Consider the following 23,551-nt stretch of genomic DNA (forward strand, 5'->3'; position numbering starts at 1 on the left):
GTGATCTCAATAATGCTTCAATTGATACCAATTGAATGAAACAAGTGGAGGATGAATCAACTTAAGCTTCTCATACAACCATATCTGAGGGAGTGAAAAGAGAGCATAAGTGTTAAGTGGAAAAATGAGAGATAAGATGGTATAAGGAGCCTCAATGGGTTGAAAATCAAAAGGCAATCCATGCAAAAAGTAGAGGAATCCCGCTAGGTAGAGAAAACTTAGGGATCATACAATTGGGTTTAGGGATCCCCACAAAGAAATTTTCTTCCTCCCTATGAACAGCACCCAAACCATCAAGGGGTTCAACTAAGATGATGGGTACTAGGCTCCCACTTCCCAAGTTCTTGTCTACATGAAGAATTCTAGGATCCACTCGAGATGTTTCATGCACCAGGAAAAACCTTGCAACAATGCAAAGATAGAAAGCGTTGAGATGATGAGAATGCTCCATTCTAGTTAAGGGAACATATTTGAAAACCATAGAGACATTCAACTTCTTCGACTTGGACCACCTTTTAGCCATGGATACATGAATTCCCAAAAGTTGGTGAGTTAGTTTAGAAAGATCCTCCTTAAGAGGGAGAATGATGGCACCAAATTCACACTCACCCATGATTACACCAAATTCTTCAATAGTGGGGCATAACTCTATGCCATTGAATTGAAAGACATGGCTGGTAGGAATCCAGAACTCAGGCAGTATGCAAAAAAGGCTCATCAACCTTGATTTGGTGGATGTGAGAGATGCAAGAGAGGCCAAGAGGGATGAAGGCATCCTTGAAGTTGAGATTGAGCTTGTTAACCCATAAAGAGACCTCATGTGCAGAGAACTCTGACATTAGGAACCTTAAAGATTGTCTCCTATGCTTGAAATACATTTTATGAGGGTTTAGAGATATTTTATGGCTGTTTTATAGTGAAAAATGTCGGCTAGGGCTTTTTGCCTACAATTATAAGTGCACATAGTCAAAGTATGGGTATGCACAGTCCAAGTATGGGTGTATACACGTGGAAGTATGCGTGCACATATGTGTGTATGCATGCGCATGGTTTCTAGGGATTTTGGATTCCTTTTCCTTTTTGGAGTGTGGTTCCTACAACAAGGACCCCTATTAAGTCTCCTATAGCCTATAGGATTTCCCAAAGGCATATTTAGACTCAGAATTTCATCCAAGAGTGTAGAAGGAAGAAAGAAAAAGGAAAAGAAGAGAGAAGAGGAGGAAAACTGTAAAGCATGCATACATTCCAAAACTCCCATAAGTTGTAAATAAGTACATGTTCTAAAATAAAGCACAAAATATAAAGATGTTCTTAAATACAACCTCAAGTCTCAAATAAAATAAAAGTATGGGAAATAAATGCTAAAAGAAAAAGAAAAAGAAAATAAAATTGGAAATGTTTCTATCTGTTTGTCTATTTGCAAGATCATTGCCGATAATGCCTCTTCCTTGGCTAGATCCTCGAAGTCACCTCAAGATCATCATCATCATCACCATCTGGGCCTTAGGCATACCCACCAGGACCATAGAGTTGCCTAGAATACTTTGTCACCTCTAGCTTGAGGTTTCTAGCCAGCCAGATTAGGCCCTCATGCTCAGCTATAGTAGGCTAATATTCTGGATAAAGAGGCCATGTTAGGATGAGCTAAGAAAATGAGGAAGGAAAAATGCAAAGGATAAGGATAAAGAAACTCACAGCTCGTGTCCCCTTAGGGAATGGATAACCCATGGCATTAGGGTTATGCTCCATAGGACGCTTCGAAGGAAGCTTGTTCGGGCCATAAGCATAGACCGACCAAGGTAGATGAGGAGGGTCAATAGAACGTCCATTAGCTGGACTGGCACCACCCTGTACATATTGATGTTAACACATATAGGACATGACATATTGGACAAGAGAAAATAAAGAGATGATGAACAAAGTTACATACTGTAGCACCGAAAGGAGTCATGAGGCGACCCTCGCTAAACTCATCATAGTCTTGGTCCTCCAAAAGGCGATCAATGTAGTTGAAGCAGTCTCTTCAGGTCTGAAACAGTTTGCAAGAAACGTAGTACAGATACAGGTTGCAAGTTAAGAACAATTTGCAAGAAAATAACATAGTTACTATTTTGTTAGTTAAGAATAGTTTGCAAGAAATAGAGCAGAGATACAGTTTGCAAGTCCAAAATAGCAGTTCAGATATAAGGAACAAATACAGTTTGCAAAAGTATGAAGTACAGTTTATAAGACTACAAAGAGAAGTAAAGAGAGAGAATCTAACCTCAAGGAGCTTCCAAAGCCCAGCTAGTTAGCGCAAAGTCCTCCGACTCAGTGTGTCCATGACCGAATAAAAGTAGGCAAGGAAAGCATGCCCCCAATTTGCCCCTCAAGCATCCTTAAAGCTGCAGAAGAAAGCCAACCACCTCACAGACACTGTCTAACCCCTATTGGTGAAGAGATATGACCCTACCATATAGAGAAAGAATGCCCTAGCCATCTGAGCTTGGTCCCTGGGAATCACTTAAAGTTCGCCTCCAAATCGGTGTAACGGACATACTAGGGTAAGCACGCCCTAATAGGTCTAGGCCAAGCTCCACACCTGACTCGCCTTCTAAGTTGATGATGGGCCCATGGGATCTTAAACCAGTCATCTAGTGGAAGTCGTGGGGAGTCACAATCATCTCCCACTTAGTAATGTGCAAAGTGTGTGTAATGTCCCACCACCTCTTAGCTAGTGCCTGGAGAAGCACACTGCTGGCCGAGCTCTCTCGAAGAAGGCGCATGAGTGGCCCAAAATCAGCCACCTCTACCAAGGGGTCTTGGCTATCAAAGACCAATGCCAATCGAATAGGGATTTGGACTTACCCCTACTCGAATATGCTCACAAACCTTGAAAAGATAAAGGTAAGAGCATAACGATCATATTGGAAAAAAAAATAAGTGAAAGAAAAGCAATACAGCGTGTTCTGGGCATAAAATTATGTTTGTAGGCCCAAGCATGCGTACGCATACTGTATGTGTATGTGTACTACAAGTGTACACACATACACAGTGTACATGCACACATACCCTGAGCATGCACATGCACACACTAAGTATGCACACACATGGATGAAATCAGAACATGTTCTGTTTTTGACCTCCTTTTGATTAAAACTCATCATAAAGATGTTCCTACCCTTCTAAAGGCATTAGGTTTTCATCTAAACCCTTCCCACAGAAAAACCTAAGCATTTACAAGTATAAAAACTTATTAAAATTGAAGATCAGAGTGAAACTGGAAAATGAGAAAAGTTTGGAAAACTTACCAATTCGAGCCATGCATTTTCTGAGAGATGTTCCTCTGGCCTATAGAGCAATGAGGGAGACTCGTTCAGCCTTGTGGCACCAATCGAACAAGTGAGATTGAAGATATTGCCAGAAATGGTCTAGGAAGCTTTTTAAGTTTTTGGAGCCATTGATGTCTTGGAGAGAACTTGGAGAAAGAGAGATTTCAAATTTAAGGAGGGAATGAGGAAATTAGAGAGAGGCAGAGGTATTGTAGAGAAAGAGAAGGACTTGGCAATTAGAGAAGAAATGAAGAAATGAAAAAGATGAAAAGAATAAGAAGAAAAAGAAACGGTTAGTAACCATCAGAAAAATGAAGAGGCAGAAAAGGCACCCAATGGCTAAACTATGTGTAGTTTAGGCCACATTGCTAAACTACATGTAGTTTAATCACAATTTTTTTTTCGAAGGACAGAAAATCACAAAGACACCCTTGTGAACCTTCAAAAGGCAAGAAAACTAGAAAATCTCAAATCATCCTCAATGGTTCAAGGAAAATCAGAAATTACTAGATTGCCCCAAATATCAAGAAGTTAAAAAAATACCGCTTGGTGGGTTTGGAAAATTCAAAATTACAGAAAGGGCCCAACAAGTCCAAGAATGCTGGAAAAACTCCTCAGTGGGTCGAAAATCACCAAGAAAGTCATCAATGAGTCAAGCAATCCAAAAATTACAAGAAATCCCAAGAATGTTTGGAAAACCCCTTGAGCAAGTTTTTCACCAAGATCATGAGAACACTACCATCACCATAAGGAAGCACCATAAGAAAGCATCAAACTTTTTGTACATATCTTTCGGGAATTGAACATGCAGGCACAGGTTCTCAGAATGTTTGATATCAAAATTAATGACTACAGAACTTTAGTACATATCCTCCTTAGAACTAAACATGTACACCTAGACAGAGGCATGAGCCACCATGAACAAAAGAGGTTGAGACAGAGGCGTGAGCCACCCAGAACAGAAGATATTGAGACAAAGGCGAAATCCACCCATAGGTGAAAGCCACCTGAGTAAGTTTGAAACAAGAGCCACAAATGGACACCATAGATATGTATCCTTTAAGCTCGTAACAACACTTTGTTTGTTTAGTTGATGGTTGAGGTTGTTGGCCAAGTTTATTTTTCTTTTTTGGTGACTCTAGGATATTGAGTTACTCACATTTTGCTTGAAAATTGGCAAACCAAGTTTTGGGATAGTGAACCTATCGTTGCTCGTTTCCCACGTAACACCCGTGGGACTTTAGGCATATGAATCCCCCACAACTCTTTGGAGTTGAACCTCGCCCCATGTATGTGTATTGTTTGTTGTATGCGTGGGTTGAGCTCGAGTCGTATGTCGAAACAAAATGTTTTTTCTCTTTTTCTATTGATTCCTTTAACGAAGCGTACTAATCAAAAGAAGGGTAATTGTAGAAACCTCATTTGGTACCCCCTTATGACCTAAGCCTCCATTCCCCAATGATGACATCACTCGGAGGCCCAAGGTTGATTTAGGGCCCAATCTTGTGAAATTTGACTTGAGAGATTATTTTTGGAAAAGAAAAAGTGCAGGAAAAACCCTAAGCATGCTTACGCATACACACGTATGCGCAAGCACGCTTGAAGTATGTGTACACATACTTAGGGCATGCGCACGCATGCCCTAAGTATGCGCACGCATCTAGAATTCTAGAATACCTGTAAGGAAATTTTTTGGACATAAATTCATGTAAAGTGAATCCCACATTGTTTGGGAGCCGCCCTACACCCTTCTATGATCATTGTAAAAAGCCCAAAAAAGAACATTTACAAAGGAGGATGAAATATACAGAATTCACTAGAATATAGTGAATCAAAGAGGGAGTTTTTATACTAAAACATTCTCAAGTCAAGTTTTACTTGGTTGGGACCTATCTTGGCCTTGGCCTTCAAGTTCTAAAGTTTACTAACCTTCTTGGTTTTGTTCTTGATTAGATTAACTGAGGGGAATGGTCAAATCAAAGCTCTAGAGAGTTCTTGTGTTGAGATAAAGGTTCAACTTTGTCTCTTCACTTCTTCTTTGTTTGTTTGTTTACTTCCATGTTTTAATGCTTTGATATTCTTGTTTTAGTCTAGTTTTATTTCGCGTTCATATTAGACGCATGATAGGGTGCTAGATTTTTTGCTTTGATTTAGTTGTTCTGTATTTCTGGGTTTAAGTTTATGGGCATGTATGCATGCGCATGCTTAATGCATGCGTACGCATACAACTCTGATGCACACACACTCCCTATGTATGCATACACATACTCATGCCCAGAAACCTAGATTCAAGTTTCTTTGATTTTTGCTTACTTTTTCTCACATGTTTAGCTTCTATTTAGTCTGGTTTTATATGTTTAAGTCCTACAGTCAGTAGAATGACATGCCTTGTAATATTTAATTGATAGATGAATGATTAGGATTCTTGCTTTTCTTGAATGCAATAAACATACATATGAAAATGAACATACATTGATGCATAGGTGCTGAGATGTTATGGTGCAGTGAGGTAAGTGAAGATAAGTCATACATATAAAGATGAACATGCATCTTTGAACATGATGATTGGCCTCTTTGATTGATGAATACCATGATGCTATGTTTGAATGCTCAAGTATGCCTGATTTTATCCCTTATTGATGTTGCTTTGTGATATACTTACTACCCTTGGATAATTATGAATGTCAATGTTTGTTTGCTTTAGATGCATGTTAGTGTGTATGAGTTTAGAATAACACATTAGAAGAACCTTTGATAGAATTAGGATTTGAAACACAATAAGTGGAGGCTAACTTACGGGTTGGGTGGGTTTGGGAGCTTAACATGTTCCTATCCCCATACTTAAACTCCGGACACATGCTCTGGTAAATATCAATCATTCCACAAAGGGCGCTATATATATGGTTCTTAGACCTAATTTAGATGGCGACTCTATTTACACTCTCCACCCGGTCCACCCTAGGCTAAGGTGTACTTCCCACGAGGAGAACACCAAAAACGGGTCGTAGGCTCTTGCACCCAAACTAAACACATTCCCATCCTGTAACTTAGCCCCCAAATCTAGGTCTTAGGTTCATAAAATAGCCTTTATTATTAATAGATTGTAACTAGGAGACAAAACTTTGTAATCTTTTTATGTAACTTGTAAATTAGGACATGCGCTCACATGCGCCACCTAGATTTCTCACCACATGCCATTGCCATCAGACGCCATACACATGTAGAAGAACTCCATCATCTGATGACATCATTGAGAGCCACGTTAGCCCTAGACACTTTAGTCGCCATGCAAGCATCGCCACATCAACATCGCATCATCTTTATCCTTGCTGACTTGAACCAACCCAACTAGTATATCCCGAATTTGAGCCGTGACTGCCCCGTTGACTTTGACTGCTACCCTTTAACTTTGACCTTTTGAATTGACCATTGACAAAAAGTCAAAATTTCTAAAAGGACCTACCGTGCTCATTTTTTCGTGTAAATTCCAATTTTGGACTTTGTTTCTTCATTTAAATCTTCGAAATCAATCAATTGGCACATTCTTCATCAATCAATTGGCACATTCTTCATCGTGATTTCTTCAAAGGTGAATTCAAGGCATCTTCAAAGGATCTTCTCATACTTATCTAACCTCAAACCTTCATCAAGTTTCTGCCTTGAGTTTGTGAGTGTTAAATATATATTAGACATATTAGCCAATGTAATAAGTCCAACTATATTCTAGTGATCTAAAGCTTAGTTGTCTATATTACTCATGTTATGGTTCATTGTAATACAGGTTATTGTACTACATTCTTATACAATAAAGATGTAGTCCTTAAAGGTTTCTTTCGTGGACGTAGGCCGACAAGGCTGAATCACATAACCCTTGTATTCTCAGTGTTCTTATTCTATGATTTCCCTTCCACGTCCATTCTAACATGTACAACATGGTATACACATCGCGTTGTTAATGTATTTAACATTTCAATTCCTTTAATTATATATATATAAAATGAAAGCAAGACTTTTTTTGGGGGGAGGGGGGCCAACCAGACACAAAAACAACATAAAGGTAACGGTTGAAGCACCATTAACGAAGTACGTATTTTGAAAGCCCAACATTTTAATCCACTTTGCTTTGCAAGATCATCAACATAACAGCAACAATAACAACATTAATTATATGTTTCTATGTAAAAATCAATAGAAAGTTAGCAACACTTCCATACGCTCCTTTTGAATTGTGGCTCACATCAACCAAAAGATCTGGAGGAACAAATCATGTGGTATAAACTATTGGTCCTTCAATACGTTGCTGGACGATGTTAGGGGCATACCCATAAATGAAATGTGTTCAGACCAAACCAACAACAACAACAACAAAATCAATTATTTTGAACAGATACTATCATCTACTTCTCCACTGAATGACTAATTATGGTGCATGCATCTGACAAGAAATTTGCAAATAGTACACAAGCACGAAACAAGCTTACTGAAAAGCTAGTTTGTTCCCCAACCCTGTCTCACTCTAAAACAGACATTTGATACAAAACTTACAGCCAACACAGATGTAAGATATTACCAATCCTTCAGGAGCTCACCAGCAACGTCCTTGTAGCTGACTTTCTTTTTCTTTGTAGGCTCTGCATTGGGATCCAAGAGCGGTTTCTCATCTTCAAGAATTGTATCTGTAGTCTCAATTTTCTTCACTCCAAGGCTCGGAATCATGTCCAACAACATGGCTTGAACAGGATCAATCATAACTTCGAATTTTTCAGGCCTCTCAGTGTCTTGGCTTCTATGCGTTTCAATCAGCTCAATATTAGGAACTATATTGTACTCTTCATATCTAACATCTTTTTCAACTTCTTCCTCAGCTGCCTTGCCTCTATATGATGATTCAGAATCTTGTACCATTTTAGTCTCTTGGATTTCTGAACTTTCCTTACATGACATTTTGTGATTTCCTTCTCTACTTTTGATTTCTTCCCTGCAAGTCTTCTCGTTGTGAGACCCGCTTTCATCTGATTCATTATCACAAATTTTTGCAGGCTTCTTTCCAGTACATGCTCGTGTTCTTCGAGCTTGTGCCACAGTTGTTTTTCCTTTTCTATTGCTTGTACCACCAGCAGGTCTTCCTCTTTTCCTTTTCCCAACCTCCTCATGTGAGACCAAAATTTTAGGAATTTCTGGAGCAGTTTTCTCCCTTCTCTGTTCCCTTACATCAAGAGAAGAGGATATATTCTGATTGTCTAAATTGTCCAATCCAGAAATGGCTCCTAGATCCACATCGTGTTTGCTGGAAAGGTAGCGAGAGCAAAACTATCAATTACAACATCTAGCCAACAGAAAAAGTATTATAGAAAGCGTTCATATTATATATATAAAAAAAAACCCTCTTAATATTCTAACAAAACTTCAATCTTCTTCCCAGTTAGTTTCAAACAGAAACTTTGAAGAAATTTCTGCTTAAACCAGGACAATAATCAATTCTGCAATGAACTTAGGAGAACTAACATATATGAGCATGGGACCACAATCCATTTGGACCAGCGTTTTCAAAGTTGGGTTATGCTATTGATCAAACTACCATTGTCAACAAGCCACCTGGTACCACCAAAAAGTGATGCCCAAATTCAAACGATTTGACTTCAATGTAACACACTAAATTTGACAATCATTGAAGGATTCTAATTTTATAATTCTTTCATTATCATCATGGGTTTTCTATCTCCTAGTCAACTGCAGGTGGGCTAAAGAGGAACTTATTGTGAGAATCTACAATCTCGGAGCATATTAAGCACTGAACAAATACTTGACAGTTTAAAAAAAGGAGCATTTTTTTTTTTTTTTTTTTTTTTATCTTCTATTAATTCTCAATTGATTTAATTTTACCCATAATATAAAAAAAAAAAAAAATGAAGAAAAAAGGAAAAGACATCATTAGCTCTCTCTTTTTTCCTTTTTAATTTTTATTATTTCCCTCACAATAGAAAGATATCAGAATTAAGCCATCCGTGTACCTCATTGCAAGTACGGTTGTTAAAATCTGGAACCCTACATAGGATTTGTGAGAGGGTCTCATGGATAGGATCGAATATCGTATTTTTATACTTTCCATAAATATTAAATAATAATAATTAAGGTGAAAAATTGAAAGTAGCGATGATGTTATATATCAAAGATGATTAAAATCATTATAGAAAATGAGAGAAATTTGACACAAAACAACTTTTGTACTCTTTATCTCTACTAACTATAGAAATATCATATATTTCTCAGCACAAATTAATCAAAAGCCAAATAACTACCAAGTGCCAAATTGCCTGTAGTATCTGAACCCAAAAGAAAAAGATTTATTAGATTGGGTTCAAAAATTTTATTAGCGATTTGCTTGGGGTCAATGAATAAGTTAATATTTGAAAACCCTGATATAAGGTTATTTAACTCATAAGATCGCTCATAATTGGGCTTTAGATTTTGAATTATTATTGAGAATAGTTATTGATTTTTTTTTTTTTTGGCTATTGACATTTTTTTTTTGTAAAAAGTTTTATAGGTAAGAAAAACTGTATTAAGAGAAGAGTAATTCATTAAAAGCATGAAGTAGCCAGAAAAAATATGTACAGAAAACAGGAATACATATATAGGAATATGTATTGAAAAGCATGAGTGAAAACCTTAGTATATTGGATAACCGCACGTAATGTTGAGGAAACACATATTCTCAAGATGGAATCCATAATCTCTACCTATAAAGACATGAAATATCCCATTGAGATAAGTTTAATAGGAACTACTTATTCAAGGTGCTGGGCCCAACCACTTTAGTAAAGTGTTACTAAAGTTTATTTAATGAAATTAGATTTCATAAAATATATGAATAACTAAAATATTAAACCGGGGACTTAAGGGATAAAATAGTGATTTACAAAATGACGGTTTATTATGACTTTGTTCACTACAGATGTTTCATGAAGGGGGTCAAATGATATTATATTAGAGTCTTGGGATAAAATTAATTAATAAGGCCTAGAGTGTAATTATATTTGCATAGTGGTACATGATATATAATTAATGGTAACTATGGGCTTGTTAAGAGTTTATGGAAGTCCAATGGTGCAGACATGAGATACAGGCCTTCAATTATACGCACAAATGGGCGGAAAAGCAAAAGAAGATGGCCCAACCAGTGGCCTTATGGATGCATCCTAATAACAATTGGGCTTGAAGATTAAGCAAGCCCAATCATTAAATAATTAGAGTTTCTTTATGCATTTTGTTGTTTGCTATTTAAGCACTTTTTCTTGTTATTGTAAGTAACTTTTAAGAATTATAATAAATGTGTGTTTCTTTTACACTAGTGCCGACTCCAGATTTGCTGGGTACTGATTCCAAGCAACCCCTAGGTGCTAACTCCTAGGTTTTTTCTTTTGTTTGCCGTTGTTTAATTTTATCAATGATATAGTGTGGTTGTCCTGCGTCAATTTTGGTATCAGAGCAGACTTGTATTCCATGCAACACAACCGTAGACAACCACTTGAAGAAACAAAACCATCAAAGAACAAATCAACCAAATATGACGTTACCCTTCAAGTTCTTATCCTATGAGATCTTAAATAATCCCAAACCATTCCCAGTCTCTATATACCCCCTTTATCCTCATATATTTTTCATCCCCAAGCCAACAGAGAAGCCAGCTACTCCTTCCAAGCATGTGACCATCATCTATGCCTACCCAGGCACCTATGATCCCAAGCTAAAAAGCTTGACTTGAGCTCGAGTTTGAGCTCAAGGCTTGACTAATTAATCAAGCCAGGCCAAGCTGAGATCAAGCTTTTTGACATTCTCACGAGCTCGAGTTCAAATATTGTTTTTAGAATTGTCTCAAGCTTGAGCCAAGCTTGAGTATTTGATTTTTATTGACGAGCCAAGCCTAAACATGCACTACTCAACAAAGCTTGGCTCGTTTACAGCCCTATTTCTCATTAAAAAAAAAAATCATAAGAAAATAAAACAAAAGAAAGAAAGTGAGAAGGTATTATATGTGACAGCCCATTTTAGGTATTGGACTCTTAAGTTGCACGTGCACAATCCCAGTTTGTCCAAATAGACCCACTCACTTAAGGAGCCAAGCCGTGTCATCCCAGTGCAGTAAGTTGGCCCACATTGGGGTACGGTTTCTTACTCTCCTTTGGAGGACTCAATTTTGTTTCATTAAGATATCATCTTTATATTTTTATGTGCATATATTCCACCATAACTCCTTTGGCCTACCCATTTTGTGCATTAGTTGTTTTTATTATTAGTTCCTTCTTTCAGTGCCTATCATAAAAAAACAAAAAACAAAACTTTGCACCAATTTCTTTGAAGTACTGATCCTTATTTTTAATTGTGGAGATTATTGGAAGTTGAATTTCATTTGGACCATCTCTCAATATTGTGAACACTATCACTACTTGATTGCAATTTATCCCTTTGATTCATTAACTTAGTCTCTACATGCACACTTGCTTGACCTTAATTTTATATTGAGAATTAATTGCTTGAAAACTTTTCCGAATCTCAATTGCATTCATAAATGTGCTAGTGCATGCATCTACATAGTGGTTGCATCATGTCAAACCTTGAACATCAATCCACTTCTGAACCTAAGTCTTCCTTAGAGCAAACCATTGAGGGCCTAGTGAAAACCATCTAAGCCTTACTAGAGAAGGTAGACCTTGGCTTATGATTTGGATGTTAGCCTTCATGGGCAATCCAATTCTTGTTCATATGTGTTTGAAGGTAAGAAAATTGTGCTCAATCCTTTGAAACCCAAGCCAATTGACATGAGCAAGAAGAAAGAAGTGCCAAGGGTGAAAGGTTTGAACGTCATAAGCTCAAAGGCATTTGAAAGAGTGGCAATTCAAGAATCAGTTGTGTTTGGCTTAGTTGCCAGGGAACTCAATGGGGAGGCCCGTGAGGAGCCTCCTGAAGAAGTGAAGTCAATGCTCCAAGATTTTAAAGATGTTTTCCTTAAGAAACTCCCTGATCATTTACCATCCATGCATGACATATAGCACACCATAGATTTTGTGCCTGGAGTAAGCCTACCAAACTTGACTCACTATAGGATGAACCCCACAAAACATGCCGAGTTGCAAAGGAAAGTAGAAGAACTACTTCGAAAGGGGTTTGTTCATGAAAGTATGAATCCATGTGCAGTCCCTACACTCTTATCTCCAAAGAAAGATGGAACTTAGAGGATATGTGTTGATAGTTGTGCCATCAACAAGATCACTGTGAAATATTGTTTCCCTATCCCTCGATTGGATGACATGTTGTATATGAAAGCTGGAGCAAAAATCTTCTTGAAGATCAACTCAAATAGTGGATATCATCAAATTAGGGTTCGTCCTGGTGATGAGTGGAAAATTGCCTTCAAGACGAAAGATGGTTTATATGAGTATGAGAGTGATGACACAAACGCCCAAGCCTTTTATGGGAAAATTCTTGGTTGTGTACTTTGATGGCATCGTCATTTATAGCAAATCTAGGGAGCAACACTTAGACCACCTCACTCAAGTTTGTACTACCCTTAAGAAGGAGAGTTTATATGGCAACCTCAAGAAGTGCTCTTTCTTTACCGATCAAGTCATTTTCCTAGGTTTCATCATATCCTCAAAGGGAGTTTCTGCTGACCCCCAAAAGATTCAAGCAATTGTGGATTGGCCTAAGCCCAAAAATATCCATGACATTCAAAGCTTTCATGGGCTCGCATCCTTTTATTGTCAGTTGGTATAGTACCATTATGTCCCCCATCACTAACTGCATGAAATAAGGGGAGTTTAATTGGACGAAAGTTGCTACTAAGGCTTTCGATGGAGTGAAACATAAGATGACTAAGGCACCTGTCATGTGTCTCCCTGATTTTACCAAGCCTTTTGAAGTAGAATGTGATGCCTCAAGTTTTGGCATAGGTGGAGTACTTAGTCATGAGCGCCACCCAATTGCTTATTTTAGTGAAAAATTGAATGATGCTAAGCAAAAATACTCCACATAATACCTGTTGTCTCCGGAATTTGTTATATACTCTAATCATGAAGCCTTGTGCTATATCCATTCCCAGAAGAAACTAAATTTTATGCATGGTAGATGGGTTGAATTTCTACAACGCTACTCCTTTGTGGTGAAACATAGGGCGGGAGTTGAGAATAAAGCTGCTGATGCACTAAGTCGAAGGGTATCTTTGCTATCAGTCATGAGTGTTAAGGTTATTGGATTTGAATGGCCCTAACTATGAGTCATGCCCAGATTTTGGAGGACTCTACACTAACCTAAGTAATGCCTCACGACCAATTAGTAGGGACTCCAGAAATTTTGTCCAGGGTGTTCCTATTCCACTTTGAAAAAATTTCGGATCATTTTGGTCTATTTCGGGTGTTTCGGTAAATAGCGGCCGAAATTCAAGATTTGGCCTTAAAAAAAAAAAAAAAAAAATTCTTAAAACCAAAACAAATTTGCATTATGTACACCGAAAAACCTCAAAAGGAAAAAAAAATGAAAAGAAAAGAAATGAACAAAGATATCTGTACAATAAACTATAAGTTCATTTGAAATATTAATAAAATTATTAATTATTATTGTTTAGTTGTTTCATAAATTTGTTTGTCTTTTATAAACTATAATTTGTTGTATTGTTATTTCATTAATTATTAAATTATTATTTATTGTTTAGCCTAACATAATTTAATTTGTTTGTCTTTTATAATGTATTAGTTAATTAAATTATTAATTATTGGTGTCTAGTTGCTTCATTAATTTTTTCTCATGTCTCTCTCATTAATTTTTTAGCCTAACATGTCTTTCTCTCATTGTTAGAAAATCTACAACCTATCTTCAAAATTTTTTCTTTTTTTCATCTCATTAGACCCTAGGCAAGTTGTATACAGCTTGCTTGCACTTTAGTATGAGACTTGCACGCAAAATAAAAACATCAACTCAAACTAAAAATAAAAAAATCCGGATCTCTCTCTTCTTGTCTTTTTTTTTTTATATACCAAATAAACATGCATTAAACAAAGAAAGGGGCCTACAAGAAAGTTCAAACAACCCAATACAGTCCAAAATATCTAACAAGTCAGAGGGGGTTGGGGATAATCCTACAATGATGAACAGGGAAACAAGTAGTAAAATAAAGGCTAAGTCTAAAACACGGGCTAAAACTAGATTAGGAACCCAAAAGCAGAGAGTGAGCAGTCCTCGTTGATGCAGATAGTTCACAGATCTCTTCTTGTCTTTAGTTTCCACTTTTCACTTCTCACTTTTCAAGCTCTCTCTAGTCTCTGGTCTCAAGACTCTTCTCCAACTGCCCCCGTCATCACCATGTCTCTACCTCACTCTCTTTCCACCATGTCTCTACCTCTATTGGCTTACTAACGGAGTACCAACGCCTTATGGCAACTCAATGAAGCTGGGTTTTTTTTTGGACTTTTGTGTTACATTTTTTTTTTTTTTTTTTTTTTCAGATTCTCTGTTACAATTTTTTTTTTTTTTAGATTTTAGTTCAAAACTTGTTTGGCATAAAAATTTTGAGGGTGTCCTTGATAGGACTTGAGGGTGTTCCTATTTTTTTTTACGGGTAAACAAATAAAAAAATTTAAATTATTATATATAAATTTTATTTTTTTTTCAAGTCAGGGTGTGCCACTGCGACCAATCCTGGATGATTATACTCTTCAAGATGGTTACTTGTTCAAGGCCAACAAGTTATGTATCCCTCGGTCTTCAATGAAAGCTTTCCAAGTTTAGGAGACACACGCCGGAGGTTTTGCAGGTCATTTTGGTCAAGACAAAACAATTAAGGAAGTGGAATGCCAATTCTATTGGCCTAGCCTTAAGAGGGGCATTGACAAGATAGTTGGTCAGTGTCATACATGTCAACTGGCCAAACATCGTAAGCAAAACACTAGCTTGTATACACCTCTACCTGTGCCAGATCGCCCATGGCAGGATGTGAGCATGAACTTCGTGTTAGGATTGCCCTGCACCTTTAGGAAGCACGATCCCATTCTAATAGTAGTTGATCGCTTCTCTAAGATGGCTCATTTTCTACCATGTTCGACCTCTGATGCTTCTAAGATTGCAAAGCTCTACCTTGATGAGATTGTCAAACTTTATGGTCTTCCCAAAACCATAGTGTTTGATAGGAATGTTCGCTTCATAAGTTATTTTTGGAAAACTTTATGGCATTTAGTAGGCACCAAATTGAAATTTTCCATTGCATTTCACCCTCGAACTGATGGTCAAACTGAGGTTGTTAACCATTTTTTTTTTTTTTTTGATAAGTAAGAATGTTATATATACGAATGACTACTCTATGCATGAAAAAACATAGAGCAAACCCAAAAAATACAAGAAGCAAACAAAGAAAAAGCAAAAAAGAAAACCAATCCACAGATTAATTACAAAGAGAAAGAGAGCTAATGAAAGAAAGGAGAGAATCACTAGGCGTGAGTCCCCAAATCCGAGACCAATCAAAAAGAGTCCCACTAAAAGAAGCAAGCATCTGATCACCGAAACTATCCAAATCCTCAAAAGTCCGTCGATTTCGTTCCTTCCAAATACACCAAAAGATGCACAATGGAACTAAATTCCATATCTGAGACGAGTGTTTCCCCAACCAATTCCACCAGACAAAAAGCAAATCTGGGATCGAACTAGGTATAACCCAAGACAGGCCAAAAGTTATAAAGACAAAGTTGCATAACTGATAAGCCATCTCACAATGAAGAAGTAAATGATCTACCAACTCTCCACAATGCCGAGACATAATGCACCAGTCCACAAAACCAGTCTCCTCAATCTTAGATAATCACCCGTTAGGATCTTATTCCAAGCTACACACCAAACAAAAAAGGAAACTCGCCTAGGGGCCTTTACTTTCCAAATAGCTTTCCAAGGAAAAACAATTGAAGGAGAATTCCTTAATTTGTTATAATATGACCGAATATCAAAATCCCCATTAAACTTCAACTTCCATCTCATCCAGTCTCCCACATCCATTGGAGGAGTATAAGCTCCCAACATACGAAGAAAATGCAGCCCTTCCTCCATCTCCCAATCATTAAATTCTCGAATAAAACGAACATCCCAAATTCTTCTATCCTCCTCCCCCTACCTTGACAAGGAAGCTTCAACAGATACCTCCTTATCAAAGGCAATACCATACAACCTTGGGAAGGCCAAGTGAAAAGGTTGACCCCCACACCACCCATCCTGCCAAAACCTCACTCTATTCCCCAACCCAACAACAAATTTACAATTTTTAGTAAAATCCTCCCATCCCATGCAAATACCTTTCCACAAACCACACCCATGAACTCCCCTACCCAGTTTTGAGGTCCAACCCCCCCACTCTTCCCCGTATTTTGAAGCTACCACCCTCCTCCATAGCCGATCCTCTTCCTTCCCAAACCGCCATAACCATTTCCCCAATAAGGCCTTATTGAAAGTAGTAAGTTTCCTTATCCCCAAACCACCATTAGCTATAGGTGCACAAACTTTGTCCCATCCTACAAGATGAGTTTTACTATCACCCCAAGGAAAATCCCTTTGTAGCTTTTCAATTCTATTAGCCACATGAGTAGGAATTGTGAATAGTGATAGAAAATAGGTAGGAAGACTAGATAGTGTACTCTTGAGTAACATCAATCGACCCCTCTTAGACAAATACAACTTCTTCCACCCGGCAAATCTCCGCTTAAATTTTTCCAAAATAGGATTCCAAATTGAAGGGGAATTATGTGAAGCCCCTAAAGGCATGCCAAGATAAGACATAGGCAACTTTCCAACTTTGCAGCCCAAAATTTCAGCCAGGGCATGCACATCATCAACCTCCCCTATTGGAACCATTTCACTCTTATGCATATTAACCTTCAAACCTATTACCGCCTGCAAACTAAGTAACAACAACCGAATATGAAGGATTTGCTCCACATCCGCATCACAAAATAGGATAGTATCGTCTGCAAACAGTAGATGTGTAACACATTCCCCACCACCCCTCCTACCTTCAACTTTAAAACCACGGATCAAGACGGCTTCCTCCACTCTTCTCAACATCCTACTAAACACCTCCATCATAATCAAAAACAGCATAGGAGATAGCGGATCCCCTTGTCTTAAACCTCTTGAACTACCAAAGAAATCAGCTGGAGACCCATTAATCAAAACAGAGAACTGAACTGTGGATATACAAGTACGGATCCACTTACACCACTTCACTCCAAAGCCCATTCTATGCAAAAAATTCAACAAAGCCTCCCAATTCACATGATCGTAGGCTTTCTCAATATCAAGTTTACAAATGACTCCAGGAACCCTACTCTTCCCTCGGCTATCCACACACTCATTCGCAATAAGAACCGAGTCAAGAATTTGTCTCCCACCCACAAAGCTATTCTGAGACTCAGAGATTAACTGATCTAAAACCACCCTCAATCGATTTGCCAAAACCTTAGACAAGATTTTATACACACTCCCCACCAAGCTAATAGGTCGGAAATCTCTAATATTAGAGGCATCATTCTTTTTAGGAATTAATGCAATGAAGGTAGCATTAAGGGATTTTTCAAACTTACAATGTTGAAAAAACTCCTCAAAGACCGCTAAGACGTCTTTCTCCACTACTCTCCAACAATGGTGATAAAAGCCATAGTAAACCCATCCGGACCTGGAGCTTTATCCCCTTCCAAATCACGTACAACTTGAAGTATCTCCTCCCTCTCAAACTTCCTTTCAAGCCAAACCCTCTCCACATCTCCAATACAATCAAATTCCAAACCCTCCACAAAGGCCTCCACCCTTCAGTCTCCTTGTACAAATTTTTATAAAATTATACTACTTGATTAGACACCTCGGATTCCTCCTCAAAAACCACCCCATCCACCTCCAAAGTCCTTAGATGATTAAACCTTCTATGAGAATTAGCCATTTTGTGAAAAAACTTGGTGTTATTATCCCCTTCCTTGATACATAACAGCCTAGATTTTTGTCTCCAGGAAATTTCTTCCAAGGAAAGAAGATGTTCCACCTGGGACCTCAAAGCTACCCTATGGCCTTTCTCCCCATCAGTGAGACCAAAGTCTCCTTCCTCGGCATCTAATTTTTTCAGCTCCTCCAATAATTGTTTCTTTTAACGCTCTACATTACCAAACTCTCGGCGATTCCATTGCACAATGTCCTTTTTCAGAGCCTTCAATTTTTTTGCAAGCACGAAACTAGGTGTACCCACAAAAGAATGCCGATTCCACTAGAACTAAACTCTATCCACAAATCCCTCCGTCTTCAACCACATATTTTCAAATCTGAACGGACTTTTCCCCCTTGCCATTCCCCCTGCCTCCAAAAGAATTGGACTGTGATCTGAGATAGGATGTGATAAAATCCTTTGAAGAACATCTGGGAAGTGGTCCTCCCAATCTGGAGTGACCAATGCTCTATCAATCCTAGACATCGCTGATTGATCAGTACCACTGGACCATGTATATCTACCTTCGTCTAAAGGAAAATCAACCAAGTTAAGATCCTCAATAAATTCAGAGAATTTTTCCATAGCCAAGGTCAAACGTGCCTCACCCCTACGCTCACTAGGAAAGCGAACAATATTAAAATCCCCAAAACAGCACCACGATAACCTCCAATACTGCTGAATACCCACCAACTCATCCCACATGTGACCCCTCTCAACATTCTCATTTGGGCCATAAACCCCTGAGCATGCCCATATAAAACCGTCCCCCACCCCTTGCCACTTTACCGAAACTAAAAAAATGCCAACCATAACCTCCACCTTCTCCAAAACCCTTTTATCCCACATAAGCAAGATACCACCAGCAGTCCGATCAACCTCCAAAACAGCCCAATCCACATATGGACAGCCCCACAAACTACAAACCAACTGTCTATTCATGCTAGCAATTTTCGTCTCTTGTAAACAAACAACATCGCACTTCCACTCCCGCAACAAATTCTTCACCACAAGTCGTTTTTGAGGATCATTTAAACCTCTAACATTCCACGAAATCATTTTTATCTTCATAAACACTAAACTATCCCCAACTACTGACACCAACACAAAACCACCCTTTATCTCCTCTCATAATTCACCGAACATATCAAGTTTTGCAACTCTCTACGTCCCTTGCTTTTGGACTTAGCCACTTTTTTACTACCCATTTCTCTCCTGTGTAACATATTGGCTGCTTCCATCTCAGTTTCTAACCTCTATAAGAGAGCAATGCACAACTTCTCATGTCGAGTCGTTGACAACCCAACCAATTTACTGAACCCAGGAATTCTGTGTTTCACCCAACTAGAAATATCTAACTTATTCTCAATACTCAATACCTCAGTGGCCTCCTCCAATTCTTCCAAATTTGTTGACACACATCAATGATTTGCAGAGGTAAACAATCTGACACTTCAGTTTCACCAAAACCCACAGAAAAATCAACTACATCCTTTGCAAGCATGACCTCCCTAGGAAAACTTAAAAGCTCCTTACTAGAGAAAGTATTAACCTCCTGACCCGATACTCCAAAACCCATCGAGCCAGATTGCACAAACTCCAGAAACTGATCGGGAAAAGGAGGTCCGATCCATCTTGGCACAAATTTGAGAATTACTAACCTCTTAGCTTCAGAAATCAACCCACCCGACAGCTTAATATGTCCCAACATACTGTTCCGATCAGAGTTGAGCCTGAAACCCAGCTTCAGAAGAGTCTCGGTGCACCCTGACACTTCCACCGGCGAAACCCAAACGCTGAGGAACTGACAAAACTCCTTCTGCCTTGGTATGCGTCGCCCCTACCAGCGAAACCACATGCAACAGAATGACTGAGAGACTCCTTTCATCCTCATCGCTTCTCAATACAACCTCCGGTGTCGCTAACCCATTTGTAAGGACCGTGGGAGAGTCTTCATTCACATCGGGACTAAGTGTAGAAGAAAGTGGGCCTAAAAGATTGTTGGAGCATTCTCCAGCCTCTAAAGTGCATGGGCTTGTCTCCAATGGGCTTAATATAGATTCACATTGGGTTACAGGTTGTTAACCATAGTCTAGGCAACCTCCTCTGGTGTCTAGTAGGTGAAGCCAATCAGAATTGAGATTCAATTTTTCCCATAGCCCAGCTTGCATACAATAGCTCTGTAAATAGGTCTATAGGTGCTAGTCCTTTTGAGGTTTTGCATGGTTATAAACGTAGGATGCCCTTAGATCTTTTGCCCATGTCCCCACATGTAAGAATTTCTGAGTCTACTAAGGCTCTTGCACAACATATTCATGACTTTCATAACGAGATTCGCAAAAGAATTCAGGTAAGTAATTCTCAATATAATATTCATGCTGACACTCGTCGACATTATGTAGGAGATTATGTCATGATTCAGATTCAACCTAAATGGTTTCCCTCTGCGACCATTAAGAAATTGCAAACTTATAGTGTCGGACCATTCAAGGTATTGAAACGAATTGGCCCAAATGCATGTCATTGACCTTCCCCATGATTATGGCATTAGCTCTTCCATTAATACAGAGGATCTAGTTGCTTATAAAGGCCCAACAGTTATTCTTGATACCCCTTTTGATGGGCTTTTGCCTAATCCTATTGATGCCCCCATCCCAACCCCTGTGCCCATAAATCTGCCCTATGCACATAAATAGTCTATTGATGCTATTTTAGATGAACAAATTGTTTCTACAAGTGGAGGAGTTAACCATTTCCTAGTTCGTTGGCGGGGGGACCAGATTTTGATTGTATGGATTACTTGAGATGAGCTACATTGACTAGATTTTGACTTGCTTGAGTACTACCAGAGCTCTTCAGATTCCTAGGGGGAGTTGGTGCAAACACGAAGTGCAAGCCTCCGATTATGCTCACATATGGGCATAATTGGGCACCATGTGGAATACAGTTTTCAATAGAAGGAAAAATAAGTACGTAAGAACTTATTGAGAAACCACACATCTTGGGTACCATGTGGAATTAGTATGAACATTGAAGGTCTTCTCAGGATACTATCTACTTCTTGTTTTCGATTTTCACTACATCAAGGTATGTTTTCTATTCTTTGTTCTAAAATTCAAAGTTGTATGTTATCTCTTTTGAATAAAATAGATCCTTGTATTGCTTCCGCTACTTGTTTTGTATGAGATGCAAAACTACGTTTTCTAATAGCAAGTTCATCCCCAGCAGCAGTAGCAAATAAACCAAGGAGTGCACTAGATGACTTTGGAGCTGACTATAGAATTGCTAAGGAGGCAATTAAAAGCCTTGACTAAGGAAGTAAGGAGAAGTCAGCTTAATCATCAAAGAAGTGACGGTGAACAATCTGAAGATGTGAGAGGAAATCAGCAAGTGCCCATGCAAGAACCAAGACCAGGTCTTGAGCATTTGCAAGTTCCTCAAAGAAAAGAGCCAAAATGGGAGCCAAACATCAAAGGAGCCTGAATCCTGAAGAATTTGGGGACACCATGAATCAAATCGAGAGCATTGAGTACTATAAAGTCCAAGATTCCAAGAAGGTGAAGTTGGTATCTATCAAGCTTGAGAGGGAGAGCTTCAGCCTAGTGGGAACAACTCTAAAATCAAAGATTTAGGAGGGGTAAAGGAAAGATCCAAGAATGGTTCAAAATGAAGCAGAAATTGCAAAAGCAATTTCTGCCTTAAAATGATTCTTGGCAGACCAAGAATGATAAGGGAAATGCATGGCAGCTACATGGTAGGTTCTTGTAACTAACTCAGCAGTTTTCTTATGTAACTATAAATGAGCAAGGCTGCCCTCATTATAACTAGTTGAATTTGAAACCAAGAAATCTATACCTGTGAGGTATTATTCCAAGAGCGTGTCTCTTAAAGAGCTAGTATTCTTTCTTTTTTCTAAGCAACTTAGCTTTCTAAAACAGCCTTCCTTTTCACCAATTTCCTCCAACAGTCAAGATTGAAGACCAAGATATTGTTTTGCAAGAAGTTGTTGAAAAGGCTCAAGAGGAAAATATGGAGTAAGATTGAAGAGATTGGAAAAAATCATGAGTTGGAAATTGTTAGAAATCATATGGAGGTTTTAATTGGAGTTAGATATAAAGGAGAGAACATAACCCTCAAGTCTCAGGATTCCCACTAACAACACATCAAAGGCTATTGATTTTTTGGGAGTAGAAAACTTTGATTTTGTTTTCAATCCGTTGTTAATTAATGTTGTAAATCAATTGATGGCCAGTGAGAAGAAATTTTATGCTATAGTATATCAAGGATACAAGTTTCAAAAAAGGGTTAAGTTACTAAAGTATTCAAAGAATTTGTTTATTTGGAGCAGAAGTGGTGTGGACAAGGAAGAGCTCCAGGGAAAAGAAGATTAAATATACAAAGATTCAAGAATTGTGGTCTAGTTTTGATGTTGGACCTTCTTAGCACTTTTGATAGGTTAATATCCATATTTTCTAGAATGGGCTGTCCTAGAGGCCCATGAGTCTTATTTTATGTTTTTAGTCCTATTTGGTTTAGGAGTTATCAAGTCCTTTTGTTAGTTATTAGTATTCCTATTCATTCTAGGAATAGGTTATTTAGAGTCCAAGTCCTTCTAGGAAAGGGATTAACAATGGACTATAAAGGCTTTATTGTATTCAATATTATTTCATTTAGTGATTGATTAATAAAATTCAGCAGCTTATTGTGTGATTGCTTTGGAAGACCTAGGTCTAATTGTCTAGTGTTTTATGTATTTTATTTTTTGTTTATCCCCTGTTTCAGCCCCAAAACAGCCATCAATATTCATTCTTTTCTAACCTAAAACTCTTAAATCTCAACCTAGTATAGTGCTGAATTCTTAAAGAACTTGCATCTAGAAGATTTCATCTTCCATACGCAAACTTGAGGTCAAGTTTCATTCAAGCGGAGGGGTATGACGTAGGACAAGATATGGGGATTAATTTTTCTGGTTTGTTATTTTTTAATTTTTATGTTATTTTAGCTTTTAGGGTTTTATTTCCTTGATTTTATGTGTTTTTAAGGGTTTTTTAGTCAAATTAGAGTCCTATTATGGTAGTATATCAATTAAGATTAGTTTAGGAATATTTTGACTTCCAAGATAAATTTTTTGGAGCCTTAATAGGCATGCAATATTTTGACTCCCAAAATAAGTTTTTCAGATGGGTTTTTTCTTTTTTTGGGTGGATTCTAGGTTTTCCTTGTGTATTCAATGAGCCCC

General features: G+C 38.1%; 1 protein-coding gene across 1 annotated transcript in view; it reads right to left on the reverse strand.

Moving 5' to 3' along the window:
- Nucleotides 1–7,463: 7,463 nt before the first annotated feature.
- Nucleotides 7,464–23,551, reverse strand: part of LOC115975711 (DNA ligase 4) — a 53,971-nt gene continuing 37,883 nt past the window's right edge. The window contains exon 27 of the mRNA XM_031096608.1: nt 7,464–8,598. Within this exon, the coding sequence (XP_030952468.1) occupies nt 7,878–8,598 (721 nt within the window). The 3' untranslated portion in view covers nt 7,464–7,877. The remainder of the gene's footprint in view (nt 8,599–23,551) is intronic.

This window comes from Quercus lobata, chromosome 2 (genome assembly GCF_001633185.2).
Source record: "Quercus lobata isolate SW786 chromosome 2, ValleyOak3.0 Primary Assembly, whole genome shotgun sequence".
In the NCBI taxonomy this organism is placed as follows: Eukaryota; Viridiplantae; Streptophyta; class Magnoliopsida; order Fagales; family Fagaceae; genus Quercus; species Quercus lobata.